General features: G+C 41.1%; 1 protein-coding gene across 1 annotated transcript in view; it reads right to left on the bottom strand.

Annotated features, from left to right (window-relative positions):
* Positions 1-18,882, bottom strand: part of LOC311148214 (transmembrane protein 269-like) — a 36,747-nt gene that overhangs the window by 10,105 nt on the left and 7,760 nt on the right. The window contains exons 4-7 of the mRNA XM_084185102.1: positions 17,874-18,021; positions 5,392-5,489; positions 701-844; positions 295-495 (exon numbers count right to left, since the gene is read on the bottom strand). Of these exons, the coding sequence (XP_084041228.1) occupies positions 295-495; positions 701-844; positions 5,392-5,489; positions 17,874-18,021 (591 nt within the window). The remainder of the gene's footprint in view (positions 1-294; positions 496-700; positions 845-5,391; positions 5,490-17,873; positions 18,022-18,882) is intronic.

Consider the following 18,882-nt stretch of genomic DNA (forward strand, 5'->3'; position numbering starts at 1 on the left):
TACTGGTTCAGTTTCTTAATGCTGGTCCTGAGGACCTAGCACTACACTAGCCTCATACAACCAGCCTGATCTTGCGAGCTTACATAAATGATCCGTGTAGCAAATAATTTATGTAAGCTTGTGAGATCAGGCTGGTTGTATGAGGCTAGCACTACACACCTGATTCCACTACTAAACTCATCATCAAACATTTGATCAGTTGAATAAGATGTGTAGTGCTAGGGCAAAAACTAAATTGTGCACTACTTTGGGTCCACTGGACCAGGATTAAGAAACACTGGTCTGGAGTATTACCTCCAGCGTAGACCACCTTCTTCCAGGCCTGTGACTCCAGGACCCTGTCGTGAGGGTAGAAGCCCTGGTTGACCATGAAGAGGATCATGGCCACCGCAGTGACCCGCAGGATCACCATGTTACCTCCGGTCAGAAGAGAGAGACAGGCCAGGATGGCAGAAGAGTAGATACATGGCAGGCCACGGTACATGAAGGGGATGCCTGTAGATGAATAACCACAGAAAGAGAGACATGACCCACATAAGGACTTCTGAATCTGAAATACCCAAAGATTCAAATTTTTTCTAGACTGAACTTCTGAATGGTAAATACACAAAGAGATGTTTCCGTAGACTGTCTATAAATTGATCATGCTATCATTTCAAAGGATACCATGCTTTTTTTTCTGCTTGATGGAGTTCCTTACCGCTGGAGAAGAAGCAGAGTCGGACAATCACAGACAGGACATAGCACATGCACAGGATGTTGTCCATTAAGGCATGTGTCCTCAGGAGCAATGAAGTTGCAATCCCAAAGGTTGTGAAATCTGCAAAATCATCCAGTTTAGCCCCTGAACCAGAAAGACAGGAAGTGACTAGTTATACATTTGTCTCATGACTTAAATCACACAGATCACAGATCAACATGCTACTGATGTGAGGCTAGTTTACTGCTAATGCCTTCTTACATAAGGCAAAACAAGTTTATCTAATCTTGTTTATGCCAATGGCCTACTTCTCGGTGTGTGTGAGTGTATGTGCGCGTATGTGTGTTTGTCTGTAGTGGACATTTTGGTGTCAGCCTTATAGGCCTGCCACTTTCCTCTGTAAACAACATTCCCAAATGCCACAGTCTATTTGTCCCCCCTGAGTAGGGAGCATGTTTTCACCAAGCGGCGAGCATGAGGTGATTCTGACCCCAGCTCCAATGAACGAGATGGAATTCCACAGCACAGGGGTCAACAATTCTAGCAATTTCAGATATGCTGAGGGCCCAAAGCATTGGGATAAAACAGACAATTGGAGCATGATCCCCCCGAATTAGACTGCTTAAATCGGAAAGTAATTGTTCAATTGACACAAAAAGGGGGGTACAACAACACCCACCTGCAAAGTCATGCAGAAAAATACTGTCGGGACACAAAGCCAAAGCCCTTGAAATGTCCGGGTGACGACGCATTGTGGTGCACCTGCTGGGAGCTATTTCAGGCAGCAGTGGTGACCACGGTAGTGTAGACGTGACTATCTGCACACAGGAGGTTGTCATGTACAAAGTATGTACTTTTATGTTGTGATCATTGGAGAATGTGCTGTGTCGGGTACAATTTGAGTATGCTTAAAAGTTTGCTATAATCAACATAGTTTTTACAAATGGAAACGTTAGCTATGTCTTTAAAATAGCCCTACGGCTGAGGCAATTCAACAATGACATGGAGCCATTGCAATGCAGAGAAGATAATTTATTGAACTACATACAAAGATAGAAGCAGATCAGAACAACAAGACAGAGATAGAAGCAGATCAGGATAGCAAAGTGACAGCAAGTACACAATGCAACTCAACGTTCTTTGGTTTGCTGTCTTTTAGGTGCCTTTTGGAATCTCCCTGTCATTTAAGAGTGTTTTTATGGGGTCTTCAGAAGGAAAACCAGTTCCCTGCTGTCACTTACAGTGCATTCGGAAAGTATTCATACCACTTGACTTATTCCACATTTTGTTGTGTTACAGCCTGAATTCAAAATCAATAAAAAAAACAATCTCACCCATTTACACCCAATATTCCATAATGACCATGAAAAACATGTTTTTAGAAATGTTTGCACATTTATTGAAAATAAAACACAGAAATCTCATGTACATAAGTATTCAAACCACTGAGTCAATACATGTTAGAATCACCATTTGGCAGCAATTACAGTTGTGAGTCTTTCTGGGTAAGTCACTAAGAGCTTTGCACACCTGATATATATATATATATATATATATATATACAGTGCCCTCCACTATTATTGGCACCCCTGTTTAAGATGTGGTCGAGGACTTCCAAAAATTCTCCTTTTTTTTTTAAACAACATAGAACCCAAATGCAAAAAAAGAGAAAAATCCAACCTTTTATTTAAGTACATTACTTTGGTGGTAAAAAAAAAAATCACACATTTAGAAAAAAAAAAACTTGAAATCATGTGTCCCACAATTATTGGCACCCCTAACAATTCCGCTGAAAATTTTAATTGATTTTTTTTTAAATATATTTTTCTGTAGTTGCTAAAGTTGGTCAGGGTATCTAGGAACTTTTAATTAGTAATTCATGACTTCCTGTTTCCCTGGGGTATAAATATGACGTGACACAGAGGCCTAATTCTCTTACCCATTTGTCAACATGGCAAAGACAAGAGAACACACAATTCAAGTAAGGCAGATTTGTGTCGACCTTCATAAGTCAGGCAATGGCTACAAGAAAATAGCCACTCGCCTTAACTTGCCCGTATCTACAGTCAGAGGAATCATTAAGAAGTTTAAAACAACTGGAACAGTGACAAACAAGGCTGGAAGAGGTCCCAAGTTTATCTTGCCACAACGCACAGTGAGGAGGATGGTAAGATAAGTAAAAAAAAGTCCTAAGCTCACTGTCACAGAATTGCATCAAAGAGTTGCATCTTGGGGTCACAAAGTCTCCAAAACAACCATCAGACGCTCTCTACATGCCAACAAGCTGTTTGGGAGGCATGCAAGGAAAAAGCCTTTTCTCACTAACACTCACAAACGTAAACGTCTGGAGTTTGCTAAGCGACACTGGGACTTCAACTGGGATCGTGTGCTTTGGTCAGATGAGACTAAGATTGAGCTTTTTGGCAACAAACACTCTAAGTGGGTCTGGTGTAAAACAAAAGATGAGTATGCTGAAAAGCACATCATGCCCACCGTGAAGTATGGTGGAGGATCTGTGATGCTGTGGGTCTTTTTCTCTTCCAAAGGCCCTGGGAACCTTGTTAGGGTGCATGGCATTATGAACGCTTTGAACTACCAGGACATTTTAAATAAAAACCTGATGGCCTCTGCCAGAAAGCTGAAGATGGGTCGTCATTGAGTCTTTCAGCAGGATAATGATCCAAAACATGTGGCAAAATCTACACAAAAATGGTTCAGCAGTCACAAACTCAAGGTCCTCCCATGGCCATCTCAGTCCCCAGACCTCAACCCAATCGAAAACCTGTGGGGCGAGCTAAAGAGGAAAGTGCATAAGAGAGGACCCAGGACACTGGATGATCTAGAAAGATTGTGCAAAGAAGAATGGTCAAAGATCCCTCTCTCTGTGTTCTCCAATCTTGTGAAATGTTATAGGAGGAGATTAAGTGCTGTCTTGTTGGCAAAAGGGGGTTGTACAAAGTATTAACATCAGGGGTGCCAATAATTGTGGGACACATGATTTCAAGTTTTTTTTTTTCTAAATGTGTGATTTTTTTTTTTACACCAAAGTAATGTACTTAAATAAAAGGTTGGATTTTTCAATTTTTTTGCATTTGGGTTCTATGTTGTTTAAAAAAAAAGGAGAATTTTTGGAAGTCCTCGACCACATCTTAAACAGGGGTGCCAATAATTGTGGAGGGCACTGTATATATATATTTTTTTTTTTAGGGGGTTGTTGATCATTGGTAGACAGCCATTTTCAAGTCTTCCCATAGATTTTGAAGCCGATTTAAGTCAAAACTGTAACTAGGCCACTCAGGAACAATCAATGTCCTCTAGGTAAGCAACTCCAGCATATATTTGGCATTGTGTTTTAAGTTATTGTCCTGCTGAAAGGTGAATTCATCTCCCAGTGTCTGGTGGAAAGCAGACTGAAGCAGGTTTTCCTTTAGGATTTTGCTTGTGCAGCATGCAGGTTTTAGAATATTTGTATTCTGTATAGGCTTCCTTCTTTTCACTTTCATTTAGGTTAGTATTGTGGAGTAACTACAATGTTGTTGATCCATCCTCAGTTTTCTCCTATCACAGCCATTAAACTCTAACTGTTTTAAAGTCACCATTAGTGAAATCCCTGACCGGTTTCCTTCCTCTTCGGTAACGGAGTCAGGAAGGACGCCTGTATCTTTGTAGTGACTGGGTGTATTGTTACACCATCCAAAGTGTCATTAATAACTTCACCATCCTCAAAGGGATATTCAATGTCTGCTTTTTTTTACCCTACCAATAGGTGCCCTTCTTTGCGAGGCAATGGAAAACCTCCCTGGTATTTGTGGTTGAATCTGTGTTTGAAATTCACTGCTCGACTGAGGGACCTTACAGATAATTTTATGTGTGGGGTACAGAGATGAGGTAGTCATTCAAAAATCATGTTAAACACTATTAATGCACGCAGTAAGTACATGCAACTTAAGCAAATGTTTACTTCTGAAATTATTTAGGCTTGCCATAACAAAGTGGTTGAATACTTAACATTTTATATGAATTTGTAAAAATGTCTAAAAACATAATTCCACTTTGACATTATGGGGTATTGTGTGTAAACCAGTGATACAAAATCTCAATTTAATCCATTTTAAATTCAGGCTGTATCACAACAAAATGTGGAAAAAGTGAATACTTTCTGAAGGCACTGTATCTACACTTCCAAAAGGTTTCTTCGGCTGTCCCCATAGGATAACCCTTTTTGGTTCCATGTAGAACCCTCTGTGGAAAGGGTTCTACCTGGAACCAAAAGGGTTCTACCTGGGGGGAAAAAGAGATCTTCAAAGGGTTCTCCTATAGGGACAGCCAAAGAACCCTTTTAAGTTCTAGATAGCAACTTTTTTTCCTAAGAGTGTATGCTGATCTGCTTCTACCTCTGTAAAATATGTAATTAGGTCAGTAAATTATCTTCTCTGCATTATACATGCCTCCTTTTTCTGTCTTTTAAGGAGTAACTGTTGCCTTTTAGGCCATTTGATCCATCAGCTATAATGACCAGTGCCTGTAGTAGAGGGCTGGGCTGTGTGCATCACTAGCCTGGTTCCAGATGTTTGTGTGGTCTTGCCCTCTCATAGTCATTTTCACAACTAACATGTTTCAGGCTAGTGCATCATCAGTGTCTCAGTCGAAGTTTAGCCCTTGCCAGAGGTAATGGACACCACTCAACTCACCTAGTGCAGAGCATGCATCCAGTCGCCTGGCAACTGCCCCGTCTGCCAAATCCAGCAGGTAGCCAATCAGGACCAGCCAGCAGGCAGCATGTTGGTGGCTGAAAAATGAGGGTCAAATATTGGGTAGCATCTTATTTTACAATACAGAAATCACTAGGTACTTACTAAGACATTACATGATAAAACTGTAAATACACAGTTATAACCTACGCATTACTTGTTTGTTACCACAGGACTTACTTAGGACAATGTCGCACACCACGAGGGCTGCTTTGTTGGCAAAAGATATACTGTATCTTCTACTTACTTAGCTTCTTACTTAGGGCTTGTCATGCCATATACATTTCATATACACTCACTGGCCAGTTCACGAAAATGGTTCGCTCCTAAAGACAGTGAGTCAAGTGGCTGTGGCTTGCTACATAAAGCAGGCAGATATTGAGGCATTCAGTTACTGTTTGATTGAACATTAGAATGGGCAAAACGAGTAACCTATGCGACTGAGCGTGGTATGATCGTCAGTGCCAGGCACGCAGATTCCAGTATCTCAGAAACGGCTGGCCTCCTGGGTTTTTCACGCACGACAGTGTCTAAGGCAGGGGTCTCCAACAGGTTGATCGTATAATAATGGCAGTAAGACCAAGACAGGTCCAGGTTTATGACCAGGGGTCTCCAACAGGTTGATCATATAATAATGGCAGTAAGACCAAGACAGGTCCAGGTTTATGACCAGGGGTCTCCAACAGGTTGATCGTATAATAATGGCAGTAAGACCTAGACAGGTCCAAGTTTATGACCAGGGGTCTCCAACAGGTTGATCTCGAGCTACCAGTAGTTGTTCACAGCCCAGCCCACCTATGAGTAGCTCACAAAACAATTCTTAAAATACATGTAATTTGCACGTGTTCCACCGCAAACTGTGATAAACAAATCTCACAGCTACTATCTAATCAACGCAATATTTACATTATCCCACCCCTGGTTAGCCACTATTGGCTTAAAAAGCTAAACCTAACACAATAACTGCCAATTCATTTCCAGCAATATAGCCCCTGTCTGTCTGTGTGGTGTGCACGTTTGCCTATCACTCCGTGTGTAGCCAGTTGAAGTGATAACCGCCTCGTGGGTTGACAGAAATACTTTCCCCAAAACCTTCTCAATTAAATGTTAACTGCAAAGTAGGCTTACTTGGCAGAAGTATATCATGAGTAAGTACAATATATCATTTGTACCGGTTATTTGCAAACTTTTCCATGAAATGAGCAGCAGTCCAGAACGTCGCTAGACCGGCACATTAAAAGTGCACATTACGGGGGGGGGGGGGGGGGGGACAAAATGGCGCTGTAGAGAGAACACCGTGTTTCAGCGAGCTCCCGTGGCATTCGTTAATTTCTCTCTTTATATTCATTTTCTAGCTTGAAAAAGTGATAGAATGTGTCTTGACGGCTATTTCTCCAAAGTTTCCGACAACATGCCCAATAGAACTACTAAGAACTCAACCAAAACCACCACCCCTGTAGATGTGTAGGAGGCACTTACTAATGTTAGCGAAGCTAATGCCATTGCGGATTAAGGAACAATGGACCAGGTGATTCAAAGGATGACTGATAACATTACTAAAGTGATTGATGTCAAGATAGGAACGGTCTTGGAAGCAATAGCAGGCCATTCAGCTTAACTACAGAAGGTTGTCAAGCGTGTTGATGAAGCAGAAGGAAGAATTGCTACTGTGGAAACTTCAACTAAATCAATGGACACTAAGATAAAGGCACTTGAGAGACTGGTGCACGAAATGGCAGACCACATTGATGACTTGGATAATCGAGGGCGCAGATGCAATATCCGTGTGGTGGAACTCCCGGAAAATACTGAAGGGACACGTTCAGTTAAATTCTTTGAAGAATGGATTCCTGGCTACCTACAAATAGATACTAAGGCTGGACGTGTGAAGCTGGATAGAGCCCATCGCTCTCAAGCACTGATACCCGGTCCCAACCAGCGCCCACGTCAGTGGTTATAAAGTTCCACAACTTCACCGACAAGCAGCGCGTCATGGATGTGGCCAGACGCATCGGATCTGACGGTATTCAACGTCAAGGTCCAAGGATCTCATTCTTCAATGATTACTCCATGGCGGTTGTACAAAGACGCAAGGCGTTTGAGGTGGTGAATGTTCGACTCAAGAGAATGAAGATGGATTACGCATGCTGTACCCGGCCATATTGAAGATTGTGGTCAACGGTTCACCTAAGAAGCTCTACACACCTGAAGAGGCTGCTGCGTTTATTGACTCTCTAGGGTAAATAACTTTACGCTGCGCTTTTGCAGCATTGGATAACTTTTTTATTCAAATCTGATCATGAAGCAGTGATGTTCAGTAATATTTTTTTACAAATAATTTTCCTTGCTAAAGTAACTGCCACCATAGCTCAGAATGAGATCTGTGTGAATCTATATTGGTGCCCATGTTTGGTTTTAGGTGGAAGAGCCTCAATCTTCTTTTATTGATTTTCATATATACAGTGCCTTGCAAAAGTATTCATCCCCCTTGGCATTTTCACTATTTTGTTGCATTACAACCTGTAATTTAAATAGATTTTTATTTGGATTTCATGTAATGGACATACACAAAATAGTCAAAATTGGTGAAGTGAAATTAAACAAATAACTTGTTTCAAAGAATTCTAAAAAATAAATAGCGGAAAAGTGGTAAGTGCATATGTATTCACCCCCTTTGCTATGAAGCCCCTAAATAAGATCTGGTGCATCCAATTACCTTCAGAAGTCACATAATTAGTTAAATAAAGTCGACCTGTGTGCAATCTAAGTGTCACATGATCTGTCACATGATCTCAGTATATATACACACACACCTGTTCTGAAAGGCCCCAGTAACAAGGGGCACCACCAAGCAAGCGGTACCATGAAGACCAAGGAGCTCTACAAACAGGTCAGGGACAAAGTTGTGGAGAAGTACAGCTCAGGGTTTAAAAAATGGAAAGAATATGGCACCACAACAAACCTGCCAAGAGAGGGCCACCCACCAAAACTCACGGACCAGGCAATGAGGAGCATTAATCAGAGGCAACAAAGAGACCAAAGATAACCCTGAAGGAGCTGCAAAGCTCCACAGCGGAGATTGGAGTATCTGTCCATAGGACCACTTTAAGCCGTACACTCCAGAGCTGGGCTTTACGGAAGAGTGGCCAGAAAAAAGCCTTTGCTTAAAGAAAATAATAAGCAAACACGTTTGGTGTTCACCAAAAGGCATGTGGGAGACTCCTCAAACATATGGAAGAAGGTACTGAGACTAAATTTGAGCTTTTTGGCCATCAATGAAAACGCTATGTCTGGTGCAAACCCAACACCTCTCATCACCCTGAGAACACCATTCCAAAACAAATGTTTTTTTATCAGCAGGTACTGGGAAACTGGTCAGAATTGAAGGAATGATGGAATGGCGCTAAATACAGGGAAATTCTTGAGGGAAACCTGTTTCAGTATTCCAGAGATTTGAGACTGGGACGGAGGTTCACCTTCCAGCAGGACAATGACCCTAAGCATACTGCTAAAGGGGAAACATTGTAATGTCTTGGAATGGCCTAGTCAAAGCCCAGACTTTAATCCAATTGAGAATCTGTGGTATGACTTAAAGATTGCTGTACACCAGCGGATCCCATCCAACTTGAAGGAGCTGGAGCAGTTTTGCCTTGAAGAATGGGCAAAAATCCCAGTGGCTAGATATGCCAAGCTTATAGAGACATACCCCAAGATACTTGCAGCTGTAATTGCTGCAAAAGGTGGCTCTACAAAGTATTGACTTTGGGGAGGGGGGGTGAATAGTTATGCACGCTCAAGTTCTTGTTTGTTTCATAAATACAAAATATTTTGCATCTTCAAAGTCGTAGGCATGTTGTGTAAATCAAATGATACAAACCCCCAAAAAAATCTATTTTAATTCCAGGTTGTAAGGCAACAAAATAGGAAAAATGTCAAGGGGGGTGAATACTTTTGCAAGCCAATGTATAAAGGATGAGGCTATAGAGTGGTTATGCAGACTTAAGAGTCTACATTGGAGAGTTGAAATCCCCTGCATGTTAGCTAGCGGGAAAACCCCCCTTTGGATCTTTACATATTTATTTTTCGGCTGTAGTATAGTTCGGGTTCAGGGTTCATATACAGTGGGGAAGACTGAATCTGCAATAGGTAAGCAGCTTGGTTTGAAGAAATCAACTGTGGGAGCAATTATTAGGAAATGGAAGACATACAAGACCACTGATAATCTCCCTCGATCTGGGGCTCCACCCAAGATCTCACCCCGTGGGGTCAAAATGATCACAAGAACGGTGAGCAAAAATCCCAGAACCACACGGGGGGACCTAGTGAATGACCTGCAGAGAGCTGGGACCAAAGTAACAAAGCCTACCATCAGTAACACACTACGCCGCCAGGGACTCAAATCCTGCAGTGCCAGACGTGTCCCCCTGCTTAAGCCAGTACATGTCCAGGCCCGTCTGAAGTTTGCTAGAGTGCATTTGGATGATCCAGAAGAGGATTGGGAGAATGTCATATGGTCAGATGAAACCAAAATATAACTTTTTGGTAAAAACTCAACTCGTCGTGTTTGGAGGACAAAGAATGCTGAGTTGCATCCAAAGAACACCATACCTACTGTGAAGCATGGGGGTGGAAACATCATGCTTTGGGGCTGTTTTTCTGCAAAGGGACCAGGACGACTGATCCGTGTAAAGGAAAGAATGAATGGGGCCATGTATCGTGAGATTTTGAGTGAAAACCTCCTTCCATCAGCAAGGGCATTGAAGATGAAACGTGGCTGGGTCTTTCAGCATGACAATGATCCCAAACACACCGCCCAGGCAACGAAGGAGTGGCTTCGTAAGAAGCATTTCAAGGTCCTGGACTGGCCTAGCCAGTCTCCAGATCTCAACCCCATAGAAAATCTTTGGAGGGAGTTGAAAGTCCGTGTTGCCCAGCGACAGCCCCAAAACATCACTGCTCTAAAGGAGATCTGCATGGAGGAATGGGCCAAAATACCAGCAACAGTGTGTGAAAACCTTGTGAAGACTTACAGAAAACGTTTGACCTGTGTCATTGCCAACAAAGGGTATATAACAAAGTATTGAGAAACTTTTGTTATTGACCAAATACTTATTTTCCACCATAATTTGCAAATAAATTCATTAAAAATCCTACAATGTGATTTTCTGGATTTCTTTTTCTCATTTTGTCTGTCATAGTTGACGTGTACCTATGATGAAAATTACAGGCCTCTCTCATCTTTTTAAGTGGGAGAACTTGCACAATTGGTGGCTGACTAAATACTTTTTTTCCCCACTGTAGTTTGTTTACGCTCGGTGAGAATGGGGAGAGTTCAACATGACATTTTAGCAGACGCTCTTATCCAGAGCGACTTACAGTTAGTGAGTGCATATATTTTTATACTGGCCCCCCGTGGGAAACGAACCCACAACCCTTATGTAAATAAGGTACCACCCTATCTTTACAGTAGGATTCAGTCTGCATATTGGTTGGTCAAAATGCAATAATAATAAGACTGCGTTTATGTACATGGAACGTTAGAGGGAGCCATAACCCCATTAAAAGGTACAATATTTTTTGAAAAAAGAAAATATTGATATTGCTCTGTTGCAAGAAACTCATTTGGATGATAAGGAGCATCTGAAATTGCAACAAGGGGGGTTTGGTCAAGTGTTTTTCTCATCATTTACATCCAGAAGTAGAGGTGTGGCAATTATTGTGAAAAAGAACCTACCACTTAAGGTGTTGAATTGTGTGAAAGATAAATTTGGTCGTTTTGTTAAAATTAAAAGGTACTTTACAAGGGCAGAACATTTCCATAATGAATATTTACTGTCCCCCTGCCCACCCCCCTGATTTACTCACTAAGGTATTTCTAGACTTCTCAGAATTAAACTCAGACACCGCAGTGGTTGGAGGAGATTTTAATTGTTTGTTGAACCCCCTTATTTACAAGTTTCCCAGTGGCATAGCTTCACCCTCTCCTCAAGCTAGGTCGCTTGAAGCTATTTGTGATGATCTGGGGTATGCTGATGTTTGGAGAACCTTTCATCCCTCCAACAGAGAGTTCACCTTTTTCTCTGCACCTCATGGATGTCAGACTAGAATAGATTACTTTTTTATGCCCAGGACGTCTTTGCAGTCTGTCGTATCTGCTAATATAGGAAGCATAGTCATATCTGATCATGCTGAGGTGATCCTGGACATAAAACTCAGTGGCACTCAATCCATCAAGACATTGGAGATTGAATACAACCATTCTTAAAGACCATACATTTACGTCATATTTTATTACAGAGTTTAAAGCATTTTTCTCTATTAACTCTCAATCAACATATAACCCCTCACTCATTTGGGAAACCTGTAAAGCGTACACCAGGGGTCTGATTACGTCATACTCAGCCCCTAAGAGGCGGAAAAAATGCGAAAAGCAATAAACGTTAGAGGGTGAATTAGGAACTAAAGAGAAGGACTACATTAAAATTCCCACTCCTGCCCTATTAAAGGAAATATCAGTCCTTAGATCAATGTTGGACTCTCTCCTAACACAGGACACTGAAAAGAAAATGAGATTTGTCAGGCAAAAGCTTTATGAACATCGCGATAAACCAGGAAAATATTTGGCGTACCTAGCTAAAAAGAGAGCTGACTCCCAGTCAATTGCTACTATTACTGATTCTGATAGCAACCATTTATATGAAAATAAATAGATAAATTAAGGAATGTTATGCAAATCTTTATGCCTCAGAACTGACAAATGATGCACCCAAACTAATGGAGGACTTTGATTGCGCTCCCTACTATTTCCAAAGAACAGAGGTCTCTCCTTAATGCCCCTAGAAGAGATGCTTGCAATTAAGAGTCTTCAAAATAGTAGGGCCCCAGGACCAGACGGGTTTTGTAGTGAGTTCTATAAGGAGTTCCATGGCCTTATCCTTGAGCCATTGCTTGATATGTTTAACTACTCATTTTCAAATGACCACCTCCCTCAAACGCTGAGGGAAGCCAACATATCACTTATTCTCAAAAAGGGAAAATGCCCAGAGTCTTGTTCTTCGTACAGACCCATTGCCCGTCTGAATGTGGATAGAAAATTGCTTTCTAAAATCCTAGCCACATGACTAGAGGACTTATTGCCACTAATTGTGAAAGGGGACCAAACTGGCTTCATTAAGGGCCGTAAGTCATGTAACAATGTCAGGTGGCTTCTTAATGTTATTCAAACCTATCAACAAAGTGCTATGGATGGTCTTGTGCTCTCCCTAGATGCTGAGAATACATTTGACCTGGAGGGGTCCTACCTATTCTTTGCTCTGACTAAATTTGGTCTAGGGGACAACTTTATAAAATGGGTTAAGGTTTTATATGATGACCCTCAGGCTGCTGTCCTTACTAATGGGCTAAGGTCAAATAGCTTCTCCACACACAGAGGTACGAGGCAGGGCTGTCCTTTGTCCCCTCTCCTATTTGCACTCACTATGGAACCACTGGCCGAGGCCATCAGAGTAACGCCTGCTATACAGGGTCTGCTCATTGGTGATGTTCATCATAAAATATGCTTGTATGCTGATGATGTTCTGATATTCATCTCTAGCCCCGAGATTTCAATTACATCTCTTGTTAATATTATTGAATTATTCAGTGAATTCTCAGGCTACAAGATAAATTGAACTAAATCAGCGGGTATGCCACTTGGTAGTCTTAGCTCTCTACTACCTCTCCCCCCTTTCCTTTTAAATGATCTCCCTCAGGGTTTACGTATCTGGGTATATTCCTAACTCCTAAATTCCAGCAAATGTACAAAGCCAATTTTGTTCCCTTGTTTAATACAATAAGACAGGATCTGGAGAGCTGGAACTCTTCCGATATCATGGTTAGGTAGAATATCCCTCTTGAACATTTACATTTGACCTATACTACTTTACCCAATCCAAATGATCCCAGTCTTACTTTCCAATAAGGTAATAAAATATTTAAATGGCTGGTTTAGTTCGTTCATACGGAGTAAATGCTAGCTAAGGCTTAAGATGGCAATATTGCAGCTGCCAGGTTCTATGGGCGTCTTGGATCTGCCCAATATTAGGTTTTATTAGTGGTGTGCCCACTTATGTTATATTTCTGACTGGATCACAAATGATGACTCCTCTATTTGGTTAGACATTGAGACTTCTTTTTCAAAATACCCCTTGCAGGATCTTTTATTTTTCAGAAGTTTCAAGTCTGTAAATGATCACTGCAATAATTCCATTACACTTAACACACTCAAAGGATGGAGGTCAGTTCAACATTTTTTGGGAAGGTCCAAACTAACCCCTGCTCTTACCCCAATTCTTAACAACCCAGCTTTTTTTCATTTGGCTTAATAAGGGCATATGCAGACTAAATGATTTATTTGCTGATAAGATTTTATTGTCATTTGAGCAGATGGTTGAGAAATATTGACTCCCAAAGCAGGACTTTTTCCACTTTCTACAAGAAAGACACTATATTTTGAAGAGCACCACCTTGATTGGCAACCCTGATGTGTCTGTCATTGAAAGAATGCTTTTTCTCTCACAAAGGAAAATGTCTCTAAGTTTGTTTTATGATGCTTTAAGGTCATTTTCTATTGTTGACACACAGAGGGTGAAGCGACTGTGGGATAAATAGTTGTCTGTTACTATTGATGAGGTGATGTGGGAGGACATTTGGAGATATGCAAAAACAATATCTATCTGTACTCGTCCTAGAGCAATCCAATTAAGAATAATACACAGATTGCATATATCCCCAAATCGCAGACATGCTTTTTGTCCATCCTCCTCCTCCTCTCCTCAGTGTCTTTAAATGTAAAATTGATACAGGCACCCTAACACATTGTTTATGGTCATGTTCCAAATTACAAAGATACTGGTCTAATGTTCTTCAAGAAATTGAAAAAATCCTAGGGGCGACCTAGAATTGGATCAAGTTTCTTTGCTGTTAGGTCTCCCTAGTAGGCATGTTACTTCTGTGGGTAAGAGGAGGCTTCACAACATCCTTACCTTCGCAACGAGGAAAAACATCTTCTTACAGTGGATTAGTGACAAGGTCCCGTCTATTAAAGATTGGCATAAGATACTATTTGAATGGGTGCCATTGGAATATCTGACATGTACATTACATTCTAAAACTGATCAGTTCTACAAAGTATGGGAACCTTATTTAAATGACCTAGAACCTGATTTATCAGCTATTATGCTGCAAGGATTTTTCTTAGAATGGTGATTGTTTACTTGTCTCAGGATTACAGTGTACGTTCCATGTGTTGGACCTAATTCCTTTATTTAAACTGAGCTTTTGTGTTTAATTTCTGTCTGTATGTTTGTTTAATTGTATGTGTATGTGTATATATATATATATATATATATATATATATATATATATATATATATATATACATACATACATACATACACACACACACACTGGGGAGAACAAGTATTTGATACACTGCCGATTTTGCAGGTTTTCCTACTTACAAAGCATGTAGAGGTCAAAAATCCAGAATATCACATTGTATGATTTTTAAGTAATTAATTTGCATTTTATTGCATGACATAAGTATTTGATCACCTACCAACCAGTAAGAATTCCAGCTCTCACAGACCTGTTAGTTTTTCTTTAAGAAGCCCTCCTGTTCTCCACTCATTACCTGTATTAACTGCACCTGTTTGAACTTGTTACCTGTATAAAAGACACCTGTCCACACACTCCAACCTCTCCACAATGGCCAAGACCAGAGAGCTGTGTAAGGACATCAGGGATAAAATTGTAGACCTGCACAAGGCTGGGATGGGCTACAGGACAATAGGCAAGCAGCTTGGTGAGAAGGCAACAACTGTTGGCGCAATTATAAGAAAATGGAAGAAGTTCAAGATGACGGTCAATCACCCTCAGTCTGTGGCTCCATGCAAGATCTCATCTCGTGGGGCATCAATTATCATGAGGAAGGTGAGGGATCAGCCCAGAACTACACGGCAGGACCTGGTCAATGACCTGAAGAGAGCTGGGACCACAGTCTCAAAGAAAACCATTAGTAACACACTACGCCGTCACGGATTAAAATCCTGCACGGCACGCAAGGTCCCCCTGCTCAAGCCAGTGCATGTCCAGGCCCGTCTGAAGTTTGCCAATGACCATCTGGATGATTCAGAGGAGGAATGGGAGAAGGTCATGTGGTCTGATGAAACAAAAATAGAGCTTTTTGGTCTAAACTCCACTCGCTGTGTTTGGAGGAAGAAGAAGGATGAGTACAACCCCAAGAACACCATCCCAACCGTGAAGCATGGACGTGGAAACATCATTCTTTGGGGATGCTTTTCTGCAAACGGGACAGAACGACTGCACCGTATTGAGGGGAGGATGGATGGGGCCATGTATCGCGAGATCTTGGCCAACAACCTCCTTCCCTCAGTAAGAGCATTGAAAATGGGTTGTGGCTGGGTCTTCCAGCATGACAACGACCCGAAACACACAGCCAGGGCAACTAAGGTGTGGCTCCGTAAGAAGCATCTCAAGGTCCTGGAGTGGCCTAGCCAGTCTCCAGACCTGAACCCAATAGAAAATCTTTGGAGGGATCTGAAAGTCCGTATTGCCCAGCGACAGCCCTGAAACCTGAAGGATCTGGAGAAGGTCTGTATGGAGGAGTGGGCCAAAATCCCTGCTGCAGTGTGTGCAAACCTGGTCCAAGACCTACAGGAAACGTATGATCTCTGCAAACAGGAAACGTACAGGAAACGTATGATCTCTCTAATTGCAAACAAAGGTTTCTGTACCAAATATTATGTTCTGCTTTTCTGATGTATCAAATACTTATTTCATGCAATAAATTGCAAATGAATTACTTAAAAATCTTAGAATGTGATTTTCTGGATTTTTGTTTTAGATTCTGTCTCTCACAGTTGAAGTGTACCTATGATAATAATTACAGACCTCTACATGCTTTGTAAGTAGGAAAACCTGCAAAATCGGCAGTGTATCAAATACTTGTTCTCCCCACTGTATATAAACATCTTTGTTATTGTATCTCTTAATATGAGAGAAAATTGTGAAATTCCAATAAAAATACTGTTACAAAAGAAAGTGCACATTCCTCACTCGCTAGATGCACAATTAAAGAGCGAGATGCACAATTAAAGAGCGAGATGCACAATTAAAAGAGGAATTACCAAAGAAATATATAATCATTTTGAGAGTGAAAATCAAAAAGTCTAAAACCACAAAAAAGTTAACTGAGAACATAATTTGGGAAAATATAAAGCATAATTTGGGATAAATATATTTTTTAGGTTTTATAGTGCCCCCTTAGAGTAGTTTATTAACCATTATTTTACCAGGTATATTGACAGAAAATAGTGTGCAAGAGAACCCGGGGAAGAGTTGCAGGGGAGAGAAGAATGTGCCCATTTGAAAGCAAAAATGTGTAGCTCGTGACAAGTAGCTCGCATGCTAGAAAAGGTTGGAGACCCCTGGTCTAAGGTTTACCGAGAATGGTGCGATAAACAAAAAAACATCAGTGGCAATTTCGTTGATGAGAGGTAGAAAGAGAATGGCAAGAATCGTGCAAGCTAACAGGCGGGCCACAAACAGGCAAATAACAGCGCAATACAACAGTGGTGAGCAGAACGGCATCTCGGAACGCACAACTCGTTGGTCCTTGTCACGGATGGGCTTTTGCATCAGATGACCACACCAGGTTCCCCTCGTCTCAGCTAAAACCAAGAAGAAGTGGCTCCAGTGGGCAAGCGATCACCAACACTGGACAATTGAGGAGTGGAAAAACATTGCCTGGTCCAACGAATCCCGGTTCCTGTTGCGTCATGCTGATGGCAGAGTCAGTATTTGGCGTACGCAGCATGAGTCCATGGCCCCATCCTGCCTGGTGACAATGGTACAGGTTGGTGGCAGTGGTATTTTCTGGAACACGTTAGGTCCCTTGATAATTGAGCAATGTTTGAATGCCACACCTTGTAGAATCTATGCCCCGAAGAATTCAAGCTGTTCTGGAGGCACAGGGGGGTCTGACCCGGTACTAGATAGGTATACCTAAAACTGGCCACCGAGTGTATATTATTTAACTTCAATAACGCTTCAAGGGTGGTGTTTGAAGTGTGCTGTATAATGTTTTAGAGCTGAAGGCCAGATGACCTGACCTTGATAAGCTGCTTGTATTAATCTTGGTCTTCCCTCAACAGCTCAGCTTTTTTGGCAGGACCCGCATTTGTGTCAACTGTTAATACAACATTCAAACTTGTTTTGAGAACAATATGCCTCAACACAGATGAGCTATTATGACATAATTCTGCCATTTACAAATCCATTTAGCAGTAGAAACATTATCCATTTAAGCTATACTATAGTTTCTTAAAGAAAATCAGATACTGAAATGTGTGTTCACTCACCCGTTCAGGCTGCAGAGAATGGAGGCCATGCCCATAAGCATGTTGGCCATAGACAGAGCATTGGCTGCATTTTTGCGTACAAACTCCTTGAGCTGGACACCAGTGGCCTGCTCGCTCAGAAAAAGCTTATTGGTGTGCTGGAAGAAACCTGAGAACAGTGAGGACAGTGATTGCTATTAGCTGGTGGTGTATTTTAGGTTCACTTAGCTGCTCTGAAGAGGATTGTAGCTAAAACACTACAGATATGATAGGACCATATCATATCTGACGGCCATACTTAAACTAGTGTACAGTATGTCAAAAGTGCCATCCTGTTTAAACGGATATCTCAAACAAACCAAACACGCGAAACAATCATTGGTATAACAATTTTTTTTGCAAATGATCAGCTTTAACTTGTTTGGCTCATTTGGCTTATTGACTTGCTACTTATGTGGCCCCTCTTCAAGACCAGGACAGCAATCAGCAGCTGTACCAAGATATGGAGAAAAAAAATATGAGTGAAAATTAAAGGGCAACAGTAAAGCCCCATGCACCAACCCTACAGCATTCAACCTACAGTAGTACTTGTAACCAGCAGATTTTGAGTATATGGGAGAACCTAAATAAAATTCCCAAGTGGTTTAGATTGTGCTTCAAAAATTACACAATATAATACTGTTATACAATATTAAATCATGTATTTTGTTATCAAAGAATGAATATTTGCAAAGAAACTTCCTTTTTAATATACAAATTGTACATTATTTACAAACCTATACAAAATGGATTAATGTAGCTAATAAAAAGTAGTAGCACTTACCAAGTAGTATGTACGTTTATTGGAGACCCACCATTCGATAGACTAATCCACTTTTCAGAATAAAACATTCAAATGAGGGGGCTGTCTCAGTATGTACAGTAAACACCATTTGATAGTGTCAATATTGTCAGTCATATTGACGCATTAAATACTTATTTTGCAAATATATAGTACATTTATAGCAGAGAGAGACTGGTGGGGAGGGAG

This window comes from Coregonus lavaretus, assembly GCF_964263955.1.
Source record: "Coregonus lavaretus genome assembly, chromosome: 20".
Lineage (NCBI taxonomy): Eukaryota > Metazoa > Chordata > Actinopteri > Salmoniformes > Salmonidae > Coregonus > Coregonus lavaretus.